A 17146-nucleotide genomic window follows, 5' to 3' on the forward strand; every position below is an offset into this window, starting at 1 on the left:
CATGATGAGGATATGTCTACGCTAATTTAATTTGTACACAAGCTAAGAAGTTGCAGTCTAATGCCCAATCCCATTTCTCTCACTCGGCCCTGAGGACCCTCCAGTGAGGTCCCTCGAAGAGGAGTGCCCTCCGCGAGTGAAGTGCAAAGCGGAAAAGGTTTGGACAAGACTTGCAAGGTTCCACCCCTGTCCAGGAGATGGCGGTAATATTAATTGGCTGTAGACCTCAGTGACGTATTGGTCTACGTCACATGTAAACAACTCGAGTCTCAACTCGTAGTGTGTCAGTTGGAGAGTTCGTGCAATGTTAAAAATGCCCGCTACTGCTGTGTTATTACCGATTGCCTGAAAGCTCATCATCTTTTCCGTGTCTCCAATAAACGGAGGAGAAATGTGCTATACTGAAGACAGCTTCGGCGCTATGTAGTGCTGATTCATCTTTACAAGGTACGTACACTCATTAAAAAAATGACCCGTTCGGTCAAATACAGTAAAAGTTAACATACAATGCACGTTCACATAATACCTTATGTTTGTGTAGACATAAATGGCAATCTACTTATTAGTATCTTAATGCCATTTTATGACATATAGTAGGGGTCTTTAGTGTGTGACATGATGAAAAGTAAACAAACACAAGAACAGTCCACCTGACCCTTAAGCTGACATAATATCGTCACCAAACTTCCCTGTACGACCCAAAAACCTTGGTTCATAAGGAATTTAATTCAAAAGAGTTGTCATTGGATATAAAAAAGCTCATTTCAACATGTTTTCATGATGCTTACATCATCTATGCCCACATTTATGTCTAAATTGTCTGTTATCTATTGTGTTCCAGAGTGGCTGTCCCATAAGCGTGGACAGGTTGGACAGGAATGTTCCCATCCTGTGCTTATGGTTCGATGTGAAGTCAAAACTCATTCAGGACTTAAGGTTGAGCAAGAAGGTCATGTGGGCCCTGCAGGAGCTGCTAAAGAGGGAACAGGGCCATGGCTGGAGGGCCTATACTGGCTGGCCCACGGTCTGTCCTACCGTGTGGTGTCACGGGTCTTCAGGGTTCCCAGGTCCACGATACACAGAATTGTCCACAGTTAATATGGAATAAATTGCCCAAAAGCCATGTTTTAGGCTTTGGAAGTCAGACCCACATTTGCATTCCGTGCTTTTCTGCATTACTATTCAATAAACATCTTTATTTTGAGTAACACCTTGGTGGTTTATTTCATAATGATGTGAGATACTGTGTGTGAACTATGTGACTGTTGGACAGAAAACAACTACAAATCACTCCAGTTTAAATAATAGTTTACTTTCAGAAAAACAAAATCACATTGGGCCGAAATACATAATAGTAAATAAATAATATGTCACAAATTGTAACAAAAATATACCAATACTTCCATAAAGCTGGAAAACACAAACTGGAACTTCATTGAGTTCTTAATAAAATAAAATATTTTCCTTTTATAAAACAAAGGGAAACATTGCAGGGATGTCACTGTTCTGGAAATTTGTCCACGAGCTTCCCAAAAAGGACGGGAACCGCTCAGTTTTGGCCACAGTTTCCTCGAGCCTTTTCCTCACTCCGGCAGACTCCGCTTTCAAAAAGTCAAGGAGTGTATCGTGCTTCCTTTTTTTTCTGGGTGATTTGGGGTTTGGCGCCGGATTAGAAGATGCCAACGACGTGCCCGTCGGTGTGGATGGCGTGGTAGCTGTGATGGTGGCCAGCTCTTCCACGGGACGTTCTACATTGGCCTTTAGGTTGGGTGGAAAAAACAAGAATTACTTAATGCTTGTGTATTGCACAAAAACAACTGTGTATAGGATGCTCAACAAGTTGATGTGAGAAATTATAGGATGTGTTCTGGATAATTATTTGATAGTGAATAGATACACAAAATTGACATGTTATTCTTATGGCTGTAAGAGCCTTCTATTGGCCAGCATCACATATGCTTTAGAATTGTCTCCACATTTGGACAACATTTTGAAAAGGTAATTAGTTTACTTAATATGTGTTTACAGAGAAGGCAGTGGACTGTGTGATAGTAATTTGTTTCAACTGTATTTCCACGTGAAATTCGGAGACATTACTCATAATGCATGATGAAAACTAATGCATTCTGATCTCACATGAAATAATCATATTGTAAATAAAACACGACACCCGAAATTGTGTGCAGTAAACAAGCGCGTATGTCCAGAACGTTATTCTGACTATGCTCCTTTAGCGACTGGCCATGTACATGTAAAAGCACGACTCGTTTAAGATACAAACAGGGATGGGCTGAACCGTGATTTTCTGCAGTTATCCTACTTTAGAGTTTGTAGCGTGAAGATTATTTTTTGGCAGCTCCCTTGGTAGATTTGTGCACTTCGTAAAGTAGCGATTTTGCAATGTTCATGTTTTAACGCGAAAATACGATTTTCTATTGCATTTACGTCCAACTAAGATATCTCAATACATTTTGTTGCAAATACATGCGTGGTTGTGGAAAACTACTTACATTTGTGCGGTTCCTTTCCGGGCATGTTTGTTGATATTGAGAATTCGCAAAGCCTTCTGGGTAGTCACTTCGCTGCCAAGGGAGGTCGAGAGCCCCCTCGGTCTTGAAGTGGCTACGACATGGTTTGAGGGCACTTCTGCCTCGGTCTTGAGAGTATCGGGACACACCCCATTTTCACGTGAACGCGCAAACCGAGTGACTAGGGCACATAGCGAGTGAAAGTGCGAAGAATGGGACTCAGCCGAAATCTTACCTTTTGTACTCGAGCGCTACTGGCGGCCGTTAGAAAAATAACATAAATTGGCCATTTCACTGAATAAGCCGCAGGGTTGAAAGTTTGGGAAAAAAATAGCGGCTTATAGTCCGGAATTTACGGTAGATAATTTTTCTGTATAGTACTGTAAAGATTTGATTGTATGATTTCTTTGTTTCTGAGCTGTAATGTAACAGGGGGGATGATAAGTAAATCCTTTATTTTGTTTTCACTTTCAGACACCCAGAAATAAATAAGTTAAGGTTGCTGTTTGCTGTATCTTATTATTATTAGTTTGCACAATTGTTTGTTGTTTTGACTACTATTACACACTGTGGTCTTTCGTTCTGATTATTAAGCACTTTTTACGTCTTGGCCAATATTTGCAAATAATGTTGCTGTTCTTTGAAATCCTATACCCCTTGGGGCTGATCTACTTCTTATAACCATGAAGATTTAATCAAAAGAAAGGGTTCCTGAGACAGATTGGGATTTCTTATCTGAAGACTTTTCTTTCTGTCCTTCTTGTAAATTCAAAATCCAGTGATGACTTCTCTCCTTAGTTGGATTGTCTACTAAAGTTTGGACTAAACACATCCGACCAAATCTTCCCTGCAGGTATCCAATATTAAAAACCGGATAAACGTATTAGATATCGATGGAATCATACACATGACACGATTAATTTTAAATGTATTATAATTTATTGTACATTTTTTTACCAGGTAAAACCTCCACCTGTGCTCCAAATCTTTTGCAATAAATTACATTGATAAGAAATATACTTTTCTCTCTTCCAGAAAATCTTACGTTTTTCATCGGCGATGATTCACACTAATACACCGAAACTGTGAGAGATGGCAGCAGTCTTATTACAGATTAGAGGGCACTGTGTCACCTTCAAGGACATTTGGAGATATAAACTATATCACATGTTTTTCTTGCAATTTTTCTTTGTCTGTCTGAGAACACGCAGGAGAAAATAATGTTTTCTTTTTTCTTCAACACTACCTCTCGTGTTTCCCAGCAACAACATTTCTAGCAAATTTAATAGATCAGACCTTACCTAGGGAATAGAAATGTGTGACCATTGTGGGGAGGCATTTAAATTAAACAAATCCATCAAGTATAGAAATGATTGGATTCTGGTCGTTCACAATATGATCGTAGCGATCAGCTCCTTTAAAGAGATCCGGGAGGTCCTAACGATACGGAAGGGATGAGTGATATGTGATCAATTTGAACATTTTCACCAACAGCAACCGTCAAAAGAGAAACATAGGACGTGTAATATTAATGCAACAACAGCAAGACAGTCTTGTAAACAATAACCACCGTCAGCCAAGTATTTGATTCACCAGAAACTACCAGCCAACTATAAAAATGGTCTATTAAGTATTATAAACAGTTGCCTTAGCAACCTTCTCAGGCTTTTGTCAATGAGGAGGAGCAGCAGCAAATGTTTGAGCCCCTCCCTGATGACCGAGGTTCAGTATATACACTGCCGTCTGAGTTTTGGTGCGTGAGAAAATGAGTATGGTGACTGTCCCTACAACTGGGACGATTGATCATCTGGTCACGGTACCGGCAGGAACAGCCATTGTTTGTTGTTCCTTGTTCTCTTGGTAGAAATACATAAAATGTATGCACAAACCAAAAGCTTGCAGTCATTGCCAGCCAACAACTAGTTACTTCATTTAAAAATGTATTCAGTTACTTCCCACAATACTGACACACAGTGCTGGCCCAAGGCAGAAGCGAACTAGGAGGCCGCTAAGGGCCCCGCGACCACTGGGGGTGCGGCAGAACAGTTAACTTTTTTGGAGCCAACTTTGTCTCGATAGTCACTTTCGTGTGTCTCATCTCATCTCATTAGCTGCACCGCTTATCCTCAGTAGGGTCGCGGGGGTGCTGGAGCCCATCCCAGCAATCATCGGGCAGTGGGCAGGGGACACCCTGAACTGGTTGCCAGCCAATCGCACGGCACACGGGGACAGACAACTCGCTCGCTCACTCACACCTAGGGACAACTTGGACCGGCCAATCCACCTGAAATGCATGTCTTTGGAATGTGGGAGGAAACCGGAGTGCCTGGAGGAAACCCACGCAAGCACGGGGAGAACACACAAACTCCCCACAGGAAGTCCGGTAGCTGGATTTGAAGGAGGTTCCTAAGACCTTAGAACTGTGCCTGCACACGCGCTAACCCCTGTGCCGCCGTTCTGCCCCAGTTTTGTTTTTGTATACAACAAAAAAACTTCTACAGAAATAGTAAAAAAGCACAACAAAACTAAGGGACATTTTATATTTGCTTTCATTCGGAAAAGAAAAAATAGTAAAATAAATACTACAAAAATACTATGATACAAAATACTACAGAAATATTACCCCAGATTTAATTCTCGTACTCTGTGTTTGAGATACAACTGTATTCAGTTGTTTTCTGTAGGTAAATATAAACACCCTTCAGAGATTGCTTTACCAAACAGAGGGGTTTATGTGACAACATATGTGAAGCAATAGTACTCAACCATCCAAGGACATTATAGTTAATGATCTGCATCTATAGAGAAGCAGGGTAACATAGTAACACACCAAGTAGGAGCAACCGTCGAGTTATAAAATGTGATCGATAACTCGATACAGTACTTGTGACTAAGAAGACAATTAACCAGCTCAGTAGCCTAGATGGTAGTGTGCCCGCTTTGAGACTGGGAGGTCGCTGGTTCGTGCCTCGGCCGAGTCATACCTAATTGGTATAATGGCGGCGCCCTCTGTTGGCTGCGGCTGCATCGACTCGCTACAACGGGTCAGGTGTATCGACATTTCGTTCTGTGTACATTGTTACAAAGAATGACAATACAAAGGAAATTATTATTATTATTATTAATAATAGATCCTAAAGAGAGCACTAAGCCACGCCCACCATAGTTATTCTTGGAATCTAGGTGTTCAAAGACGACAGTAACATTGCAAGGTTGGATGCAAATTGTTGGCGGTATATGAGGAAGTCAGAAGCACTGACCCAACTACACATAGAAATGGATTAAGAAATAGAAATAGATTAAGATAAATCGGGTGAAGTTTAACTTACTTTTGGAAGATGCGCTTCAAGAGTTGGGTGACTTCCTCCTCGGTGGTAGAAAGTTGCAGAAAACAAGCGTTCTGACTGTTTTCTCAACAGCATCAAGCTTCCATATTCCACTTTCATTTCAAATGAAACGGCTCGCCTCTTCTTCACACTTTACACCAACCATATTGAATGTATGCACGAGATATTAAACATTACAAATGTCATAGTTCTTACCGTGCTGGAGATACAGTATAGAATGTTTACACACGATCAAGGAAGAGGAAGCTGGATTTCTTCTTTGGAGTGGATGCGGGGTGACCTCTCACAGCGCCATGTGGCAGAAAGAAGCACTGCATTAATGTCCTCTACTCGGAAAAATGTGCACACAATATAAAATCCAACTTACAGCAATGTCCGGATATTTATTGACATCCCAGAAAAAAATGTTCGTATCTACCGTTTTTCGTAAGTCGAATATTCATAAGTAGGGGTGCGTCTTTATTTACTTTTAACGAGCATATTATTTTATTAAAAGTTTAATTTTTAGTACAAAACAATACAAGTTATTTATATAAACCAACTTAAGAACAAATTCAACTTACGAACGATCGTCCAGATCGTCTCGTTCGTAAGTAAGGGAGCGTCTGTATAGTAAGATGAGAAAATGTGCTTAAAATAAGGAAATATTTCTGACAATTGGTCAGGGATTGATTTTGTTGCTGCACCGCTGCAAGACAACAATTACTAGAATAGTCGATGAGTGCACTGGGGATTTGTAAACTGTGTGTGCATAAGCATCAACAGAGAGGCGATGAACACTTGGCTACACTTAGCTACTTGACATCAGTACATTACTATGATCCCTCTATTTGTGCAGGTATCATGGTTGGCCTTTTGAAAGGCTAACTGAAACTCTTGAAGCAATGAGTGACAACATGGATTGTTGTTATCACCGTGACGGCAGCAGTTGTCAACAAAGGCACAAAGGAGCTCAAGGCGTAGTGCTAAACAGTAGTTATAGCTTCGTCAGTACTGCAAAGTGATTAGGAACTAGAGCTTGCTCTGTCCACTCCACGCATCGGCCCGGTATTGCAGTACCTCCGGGAACGGTGCATTCGCAATGATCGCAGCAAGGCTTTAGGGCTAGGACCTTAGCTTGGCCTTTTGGCTGAGAGTAAGTGTCCCGGCTCCTAGGCTTTGTAGCGTATTATGAACTGACCGATAACGGATAATGGATAATGAATAACGAAGATAGAACGATAACCCTTAAAAACCCCACTAATGACTTCTAAAGGCATAGGTATCTGCCCAAATGTGTACAAAAGGGCCCTACTTGTTGAGTCCTTCAAAAGCCTCATGGGCCACATAAACCAGGGATTGAGAACCTTTTGACCCAAAGAGCTGTAAAAGCAAAAATATATATTTTTTTCTTTCTATATTTTCTTGACAAAATACAACAAGACCGCCAAACCTGTTCTCAAGACCAAATGTTATTTCACTGTGTGACATTAGATTATTTGATAACATCTATGTAATGATAGTAATAAGGTTTTAGTTAGTTTGAGGGATTTTCTACAAAACAATGAAGTGAATTATTTTCAATGCTTTTTTGATAGTTAAAAATACTTTAATGAAGACACAATCTTGGGTTTAAGGAATTTTCTTCAATAATCATCAACAGGTAACTTCGACAAGCCTTGAAATAGAACACACAAAAAAACAAAGTGTCATGATTACTCATTGCACTCACCGGGGCCGCTCGTTTGGCGCCTGCTACTGCTGGTTACCCGATTGGTTCCCTCCTCTTAGTTAAGCTCAGTGATCTCACTCGCCCTTTGTCAGTCCGTCAGCAAACCTCTGCTTATGCAAGACAAGCACTTTGATTTTGGCTCCCGTCGGTCCCGTTTTTTTATCCGTATACCACTCGTCTGTTCCCGATTCCCCGTTTGTCTCCGGCTACGACCCGTTTTTGACTACCGACCACATTTGATCTCCCGTCCCGGCTAACGACCCCTTTTTGACCACTGTCCACGCTCTGATCCCCCACTCCGGCTATCGACACATTTCTCCCGTTTGACCACGCTACGATCTCCCGCTCCAGGAGATCCAACTCCGCATTCCGAAACGCGCTCCGATCCCGTGACCGGCTTGCTTTCCTCGTCCAGCGAGCACCGGATTGCTGGCGTTTGTTTTTCTCTATATTTCAATAAACTTGTGAGTAAACGTAACGCATCTGGGTCCTCTTCCTGTTCTGGTCTTGACACAAAGATTAGAAAATTAAATAAAGAAAGATAGAAGTTGGGTTCTTGGCTGGCACCATTTGGATAGAAAACCAGCGTGGTTGACTTAATTGTTATTGTAAATCGAACTTAAAGCGACTGGGCCTAACTGTAATATGTTAGATTTCCCCTAAAGACACAAGAAAGGATACCTGGCAACATTAAATGAACTTTGATTTTAATTTGGTGATGGTGGAGGCCGGTTCTGATACTTTAGGAGGTAGAGCTGTTTCCTGGAAGGGGATTGTCAAGGCAACCAGGAAGATCCTTTGTTTCACATCGCTCAGCTTGGTAAAATTATTTGTGTGCTACCATTTTTTTAAAACACTAGAAATAATGTTTATGTCTAGTCAAGTCAAGTCAAGTCATGTTTATTTGTATAGCCCTTAATCACAAAGAGTCTCAAAGGGCTGCACAGATTATTGCAAATCACAGACTGTTATTACAGACTAATATTACACCACCCACTGATCTAAAACCTGAGGGCAAGGAAAAACCCAAAATCCTCAACATGAGGAAAATAAGGAAACCTTGAAAAGGGACCGCACATGAGGTAATCCCCCTTCCAAGATGATAAGGCCGCAATGGATGTTGCAATAATGAATAATACACAGATATTCAACATAAAATATAGGTTATTCATTTGCTATAGAATAGAAGTGCGATTTGAGCATAGATTTAAACAGTCTATTATGTCTATTATTTATTATGCATCACGGCAGGCAGCACAGTGGATGGGTGGTTAGCGCGCAGCACAGAGTGCGGAGGTCTAGGGTTAAAGTCTGGCTACCACAGCCTCCCTGTTGGAATTTTGCGTGGGTTTCCTCCTAAATTCCATAAGCATACATGTAAGGTTAATTGGCTAGTCCAAATTGTCCCTAGGTGTGAATGAGTGAGTTGTGTGTATTTTTGTCCCCTGCCCACTGCTTGAAGATAGCTGGGATGGGCTCCAGCATCCCTGGGACCCTAGTGAGGATAAGTGGCCCAGAAAAATGGATGTATCAAATACTTTACCAGCCTGGGTAATAGGGGTTCCATTTCTGTGGTGTGTCTTGGGCTAGTACATCCTGGCAGAGCCGATTCCTCTCCAGGCCGCTTTGGGGGTAGAAGTTCGCTCCCTCACATGAAATAGTACTGGTTTCCATGGTTACCAATAGCAGGAGAAGCCTCCTTTTTTGTGCAGAGATGAGCCAAACGTTGGCATTGACGTGCCGCGGTGTGTGCCAATACTAATTCTTGATCCTAAATCATTGGGAAAAACATTGTAAAAATATGCATTGCATCACTTTTGGATATCATATTTTTGTTGCAATATCGTTACCTCTTTTGCTTTTGAGTCCAATTAGTGGCTCCATGGCTCTTTTTCCAATGAAGAACTTTGTGTTTCATAAAAAAGGAATGATTTACTCAAAGTTACATAATTAACTTTTAAAAAGTCTCCATTATATATACATAAATAATTAATTCAATAAAATAGTTTCCTATGCATACAGTCATCAACATAATAAAAGACTCTTATTGGAACAATATATTCTGTGCTAAAAGCTTCCCTTTTTTGTACATCTATGTTATGAGATTTAGGGAATGATACAATGACATGAAACTGTCAATATCTTTTTTGCTCATGATTGATCATTTTTTTAAACTCTTGTTTAAGTTGTATTTTTAATATCATATGGTGTCATCTGATAGCCTGCGCTAAAGAATACAAAGACCCGTCAGTTTTCACGATTAATGAGAACCATAATCACCCGCAATGAGTGGAGATTCGCGGAGTAGTACCTCAGGGTCTTGCTGACTTAATGACTGAAAAAGAGAGAGAGAAAGAGAGAGAAAGAAAACAACTTGAAACCTAGTATGTATTTTAAATCGGTTAATGTTTGTGATGTTTTGGGCCGCAGCATAAAAAAAAGCCTTGCCGACTGCGAGTGTGCGAGAGAGCGATCCAACTTTTAGGCGGCATGACAAAAGAAGCAGGACACAAACTCCTCTCAGCGAGATGCAGAGAGAACGCAGAGCTTGTGTCCGGTCACAGTACAGCTTGAAAGACGCTATGATATAAATGCCCGATTGGCGTTGAAGATCTCAAGTCAAAAGGTAGCTGTCTGAAAAGGTGCAGGAAGCATCTGTTGTTTTGTTTGGGTTTTTTATTTTTTATTTTTATTTTTTAATTGAATGGCCAATAAGCTTGAATCTTGGCTGCTCAAAGTGTCCCTCGGTACTGCGGGAAACATCTGTTATTATATTATTTGATCTTTTTTTTTTTTAATTAATTTTATTTTTCCCGTGAAGGAGTGTACCAGTGATAACTGAAAGTACCTGGTGGTCTCTGTACCCCTTTCTTTGCCTTAGCTAGTTTATTTTCTTACGCACAACAAATGTACCAATCATCATTATTGACACTGTTGCAAAAGTGTGTTTAAAATGAACCCCCCAAACGTCAATAAATGCTACGACGGTATATTTCCCATTTGTGCAATGATGAACCAACACAGGACTTGCTGCACCAGTGTGAATAATTCAGAGTGATGATTAATATTTGAAAGCGAACAGCACGCCGGATGAAAGAGTCGTCAGATTGCAGATTCCTTTCATGGCCGTTCCTCGCTCCATCTTTAATGGAGAGAAGAAGAAACACAGCACTCGGCTGGATCCGCATGGAAAGGGGCGAGCGATAAGTTTGCAATGAGAAAAGTTAATGTCGCAATCTTATGCAGTGAACTCACAAGCGCGGCGTAATTTACAATTTTGGTAAATAAGATCTAGTTTGATTTTAGGACCTAAAGGTCTCATCTCATCTCATTAGCTGCACCGCTTATCCTCAGTAGGGTCGCGGGGGTGCTGGGGCCCATCCCAGCAATCATCGGGCAGTGGGCAGGGGACACCCTGAACTGGTTGCCAGCCAGTCGCAGGGCACACAGGGATAGACAATTCGCTTGCTCATTCATACCTAGGGAAAATTTGGACCGGCCAATTAACCTGATATGCATGTTTTTGGAATGTGGGAAGAAACCGGAGTGCCGGGAGGAAACCCACGCAAGCACGGGGAGAACATACAAACTCCGCACAGGAAGTCCGGTACACACAGGAGGTTCCCAAGACCTTAGAACTGTGCCGCACACGCGCTAACCACTGCGCCGCCGTGCTGCCCGGACCTAATAGTAACAATAAATAATAATATGATATAAATAATATACATACCTATCTCTCTCTCTCTCTATTATATTTAAAATTTTATTTAACCTCATTTTCTGCACTATAAGTGCAGTGGATTTTAAGGCGCACTTTTATTACTGTAAGAAGTTACTACAGTAAGAGCTAGAGTTTTTATTTGTGTATAACGGATGGGCTCCTTTTGCAATACAATGGAAATCGAACCCGGATTACGCAATGTAACTTTAGAACTACACTATGATGAAATGTCATTAGGGCTTATCTCATTATAACACAATTTTTGTTCACTGTGCAGCAAACACTGATTTGCACGGTGCATTTTGCGTTCTGATAGGTTAAAGAGTCTCTCCTCTTCTTCACCTGTGCGTCAATGGCATTCTGGTTTCATATGTGTACGTATGTAAAAGAGCTCGCATTGTATTTTGTTAAAATACATCCTGTCTTTTGCAACGTTGTTGATGTTAATGTATTTATCAAATATTCTCAAGTGCCTTTTTATAATTGTAGTGCTAAAGGGTCAGTTCCCTCACAGATACAACACGGATTTGAATACCGTTGCATACAATGTATTGCTGTTTGCCAGTGATGATTGTTAATTGATCAATCACTGCTCAAGTATGATAATATACTGTAAAACCTAATTTATGAAGGCACGCTTTTAAATATGGTTTGCATTTCCAATCTTATTCACTGGAATCTGCAGTATATAAAGCCCAGAAAATAGGGTGAACAGACGCTGCCCCACTTACGGACGATCGTTCCTAAGTTGAATTTGTTCGTAAGTTGCTTCAGTGCTATATTTTATATGGAAAGTGTGTTTATGGTTTGTATACATAACCTGTATTGTTTTGTACTAAAAAATAAAGATTTCGTACGATAATATACTCTATAAAGATGAATAAAGTTAAGCTTAACTTACTTTTGATGGATGAGCTCCAAGAGTTAGGCGACTTCCTCCTCTGTGGTAGAAAGCGATCCAACCATTTTCTCAACCGCATCAAGCTTTCTTATCCCACTTTCATTTCAAAAGAAACGGCTTGCCTCTCCTTTACACTTTATACCAACCATATTAAATGGATGCTTGAGATATTAAACAATAAATATGTCAAAGTGGAGACACAGTATCGTATGTTTACACACAAACTGAGACTGTCACAAGAAGAGGAAGTCAGTGGATGCTGGGTGAGCTCTCCCAGCGCCACACGCCGGTAGCAGTGGAAAGAAGCACTACAGTACTGTCCTCTACTCGAATAAAGGTGCACACAATACAAAATCTAACTTAACAGCAATGTTCAGATTTTTTCGACATCCCAGAAAAAATGTTCGTATTTAAGATTTTTCATCAGTCAAATGGTTGTAAGTCGGGGAGCGTCCGTATATACATATATATCCATTCACCCATTATCTGCTCCGCTTATCCACAGTAAGGTCGCGGCAATCTTTGGGCAGGGGACACTAGTTGCCAGCCAATTGCAGGGCACACAGAGACCGACAACCCACTCGCTCATTCTCACCTAGGGACAATTTTGATTGGCCAATTAACCTGACATACATGTTTTTGAAATGCGAGAAGAAACCGGAGTGCCCGAAGGAAACCCACTCATGCATGGGGAAAACATGCAAACTCCACACAGGAAGGCTGGTAGCTGGACTTGAACGCATGACCTCATAACTCTATATAGATGGTAAGGCGCCCGCTTTGAGACTGGGAGGTCGCTGGTTCGCGCCTCGGCCGAGTCATACCTAAGACTTATAACATTGGTAAAATGGCGGCGCCCTCTGTTGGCTGCAGCTGCATCGGCTCGCTACAACGGGTCAGGTGTATCGACATTTCGTTCTGTGTACATTGTTATAAAGAATGACAATACAAAGGAAATTATTATTATTATTATTATTATATATATATATATATATATATATATATATATATATATATATATATATATATATATATATATAGATAGATAGATAGATAGATAGATAGATAGATAGATAGATAGATAGATACTTTATCTATCTAAAAGGCAATGACAAATAAAAGTTATTTGATGATTGATGATTGTATTGTAATCTTAGATTGTGATGCAGGCAAAGTGATCCCATGTCCAGTCAGCAGTAAACTACAGTATAAGGCAAAACAACACTCCACTGAGATGGATTAATGAAAAAAAATTGGAAGACTGAAAGCTGCAGAATACATTTAGTCTCAATTAAAAATGACAGCCAGTAAGCTAATTCTTGTGTCAGAATAAAGCGGGCAAAGAAAGAAAAACTTTCATTGAGAGAAAATTTGCTACGGAGCATGATAGTTTCTTAGACATCGTTTCTATGGTAACTGGTCAAGATCTCAAGATACCTCTCTTTGTGAAACCATGGTATGATGCCTGTCAAAACAGAAAACTCACATTTCCTCCATTTTGAAATTAAAACGTTCAAAGCACTCGCTGTGCCTCCATTGTAAAATACACTGCTGGTTGTCATCAACAGCTAGAATTCTCAAAAGTCAAAATCTGAATTTGTCGCTCACCAATGCGTACCCAAGTGCAGAGAGGGAGTTGAGAAACAATCTCATTACGATCTCATCTCAACGATGTCTGTTTGCATGATAGATCACAGAACACGATATCCAATTTTGTTACCCTTGTTGAGTAAGTTCCTTAATTAGGAAGGTCTTTAATGAGAGGTGGGGGCTTCAAACAACCTTTTCCAAAATGCATTCCTTTTCAAACGCTACCGGTCATTTTAAGATTGGAAATTGTTCATGTTTGTCGAGTTTTTGTTGTGCATGGATCGAAATCACGTTTATGTTTTTTCGTGACATCTCAAAATGTGCTATACCAGTTTACATCTGTTTTAGGGAGTATGGTTGTAACGAATCAGACAGACGACGACCACAATTGTGTCACGTTAAGAAAGTTCATTTAGGGATTGGGGAAACAGGAGATAATGTCCGTGTCTGTGTGTGTGTGCGTGTTCCACAGTGGCTGAGGGGCGTTGGGGGTAGTAGGACCAGATGGTTCGAGGCTCACTCACCACTGGAAGACCGGCATAAGGGTCAAACACATCCAGGTTTAGGTTTAGAGTCAGAAGCGCAGACAAACAGGTTCCGGGTGTAGGCTTTGCAGACGATCTGACAAAGGTAGGGCTTTGAATACAGAGCTTGATTGTCAAGGAATTCAGAACAGCTGGTGGTAAACGAGGGCAGACAGGTGTAACAGATCAGGGTGCAATGACAGAGCAGGGAGATGATTGCTACTGGTTACCAGTAGAGAGAGCGAGCTCATGGCAATGGTAGCATTTAACTATCCATCCATTATCTGCACCGCTTATCCTCAGTAGGGTCGCGTGGGATGCTGGAGCACATCCCAGCCATCTTCGGGCAGTGGGCAGGAGACACCCTTAACTGATTGCCAGACAGTTGCAGGGCACACAGAGATTGACAACCATTTACTCTCTCATTCACACCTAGGGACAATTTGAACCCACACACGGGGAGAACAGGCAAACTCCACACGTGGGGCTGCGCGCTAACCACCTAGCCGCCGTAGTTTTGGCCTAAATTAATCTAAACGTCGGAAAATGTCAGCAACCAACGGCTCAGTAGTCGCGTGCTGCTCTGTAGAGCTGACAAATGGCTCCTTGGTCTTTTTTTCAAAAATGTTTACAAATTTAAGAAGGGGCGGCACTGGCCCAGGAGGTAGAGCGCTCGTCTTGGGATCAAGAGATCGCAGTTCGAATCCAGGCTCCTCCGTGTTACATGTCGTAGTGTCCTTGGGTAAGACACTGAACCCCTAATACCCCTAATAAGCAGGTTAGCGCCTCACATGGCTGCACGGCCGCTATTGGGAAATGTGAAACACAATGTAAAGCGCTTTGGGAGGTCTTGACTTGAAAAGCGCTATGTAAATCCAGATAATTTCATTTCAAATATATTTTGTTTTAAAGGGGCAACGTCACAAGCCAGGCAGGTGGCTCATTTAAACAAACCAGTGGGTGTGTAGTTGGCCATGGACCCAAAAAAGGTGAAATAATTGGACAGAAATACAACTTAAAGCGTGTGAATGTGATTTTATTTACCTTTTCAAAAGGCTGCTTCTTTATTTTTATAAATGCATGTTGCATTTTATTGAACTATTTTTGTGGCTAAGAAAAGCAGCGCGTAATGCACATTCCATTTTGTTGTTGTTTTTAGGAATCCTCCAAATAAAAAAATGACATCAAAAATTGGATTATTTATCGCATTTCTGTAATGTAATCAAAGCAATGAAACAAACTGTAGTTCATTGATATTGTACTGAAGTTAAAGTTGAGGCGGTATCTCACAACAGAGTCCATTTTAATACAGGTAAAAATGGCATGTAATCCAATCATTATAAGGCTTATATATTTTTTCGCGACTCCAATCAAACTTGTTTCAGTTTTTGGGTCAGTTATGGCTCGTTCAGCATTTTGGGTCGCCGATCCCAGTAGTAGTTATTTGAGTAAGTTATTACAAGTTATTCCAGTAGTACAGAGATGTCCAAAATCCGGCCCAGGGGCCAGTTGCAGTCTGTGGTCAAATTTTTACTGGCCCGCAGAGATGTCATAACATTAAAGATATGTGGCCCGCCAGTCCTGCTCATCACAGTAAAAAATAATCGTGTGCATTGGAAAAAAAATACCCATTTTACAAGAAAATGGCAGTAGCCATTTGGCTACTATGCCCTTGACTTTCTGTGAGAATTTTAGCCCACCCCATTTTTGGCATCGTGACTGTCAATAAAAAAAGAAAAGTTGTAAGTGGGGACTGCCATTTCCAGGAAAAGTGGAAATTGTAGTATTTGTTTCACCAAAATCCGAAATAACTGCGAAGAATAGACTGTGTTGCTGTTTTCAAAGAATACAATATCAAAAGGCACTGCCAGACAAAACATGCGAACTACAAACAGCTAACTGAAAACACTGTGAAAAAGTGAAGCGACTGGAAGCTGTTTTAACGTCAAATAAGCACTTTTTCACACGACCCTGCGAGTCAAATGAGAATGCTACAAAGGCAAGCGACGATGTGGCGACGGTGATCGGTTTAGGGTAATTTATTAAAGACTGTTCAAAGAATGCTTGGATAATTTGGTGGCCCTCACACCTTTTCAGCTTACCAAATCTTTATAAAAAATGTGGACACCTCTGCAGTATTACCTTAACAAGAGAGCCTTTAGAGATTTCAAGGCTGAAATTTTTTATTAAAATCACCTATTTCCAAAATACACCATATTCAACATATTTGTCATGCAGACATTTTTATATGCATATTTTTGTGTTTAAAGGTACACCAAAATGAAGACGGCCACCAACATCTACATCTTCAACCTAGCTTTGGCTGACTCCTTATTCCTCGCCACTTTACCATTCCAGGTAAGCTCTTAAACTTTGTTGTTTCTTTGAATGATATAACAACATGAAACTGTATTCGAGCAAAATTCATTCACATTAATGGGCGCAACCCGTCTCTATCTCAGACCAAGCACCCCCCAAAATTATAGCATTTTAAAACTCTTTTTTCCTTAAAAACACGGGCTGATATTAAGTTTTGCAGTAATTTTGTAGTATGTTTTTGGTATTTCTGTTGCGGACACTCAAAGGGACATTGGGGACACCATTGGCACCAAACAAAAGTTTATAACTAGGAGTATAGTTGCTATATGAGAAATAGATATTTTCATTATATTTTGACTATTTTTTTTTGTCGGGCCATAAATTGCCCAACCCTAATCTGGGTGCTCAGCACCCCCAAATCTCTAAACCTAAATTCACTCATGATTAAAACTCAATGCTGTGATAGTGGATGCATTTTAGGTGTTATGAGAATTTACTCAATGAT

General features: G+C 40.7%; 1 protein-coding gene and 1 long non-coding RNA gene across 2 annotated transcripts in view; one reads left to right on the forward strand and one right to left on the reverse strand.

The window, feature by feature from the left end:
- oprl1 (opiate receptor-like 1) overlaps positions 1–17146 on the forward strand; it is a 97083-nt gene that overhangs the window by 38789 nt on the left and 41148 nt on the right. Inside the window, exon 4 of the mRNA XM_088330934.1 lies at positions 16593–16680. Coding sequence (XP_088187060.1) covers positions 16593–16680 — 88 coding nt within the window. The remainder of the gene's footprint in view (positions 1–16592; positions 16681–17146) is intronic.
- On the reverse strand, positions 1292–2747 carry LOC148369014 (uncharacterized). The gene is made up of 2 exons (XR_015849965.1): positions 2511–2747; positions 1292–1758 (listed from the first exon to the last, which is right to left on the reverse strand). It is a non-coding gene; the product is annotated as an uncharacterized LOC148369014 (long non-coding RNA).

The sequence above is a fragment of the Urocampus carinirostris genome, chromosome 3 (genome assembly GCF_059441175.1).
Source record: "Urocampus carinirostris isolate Australia breed hairy pipefish chromosome 3, RoL_Ucar_1.0, whole genome shotgun sequence".
NCBI lineage: Eukaryota > Metazoa > Chordata > Actinopteri > Syngnathiformes > Syngnathidae > Urocampus > Urocampus carinirostris.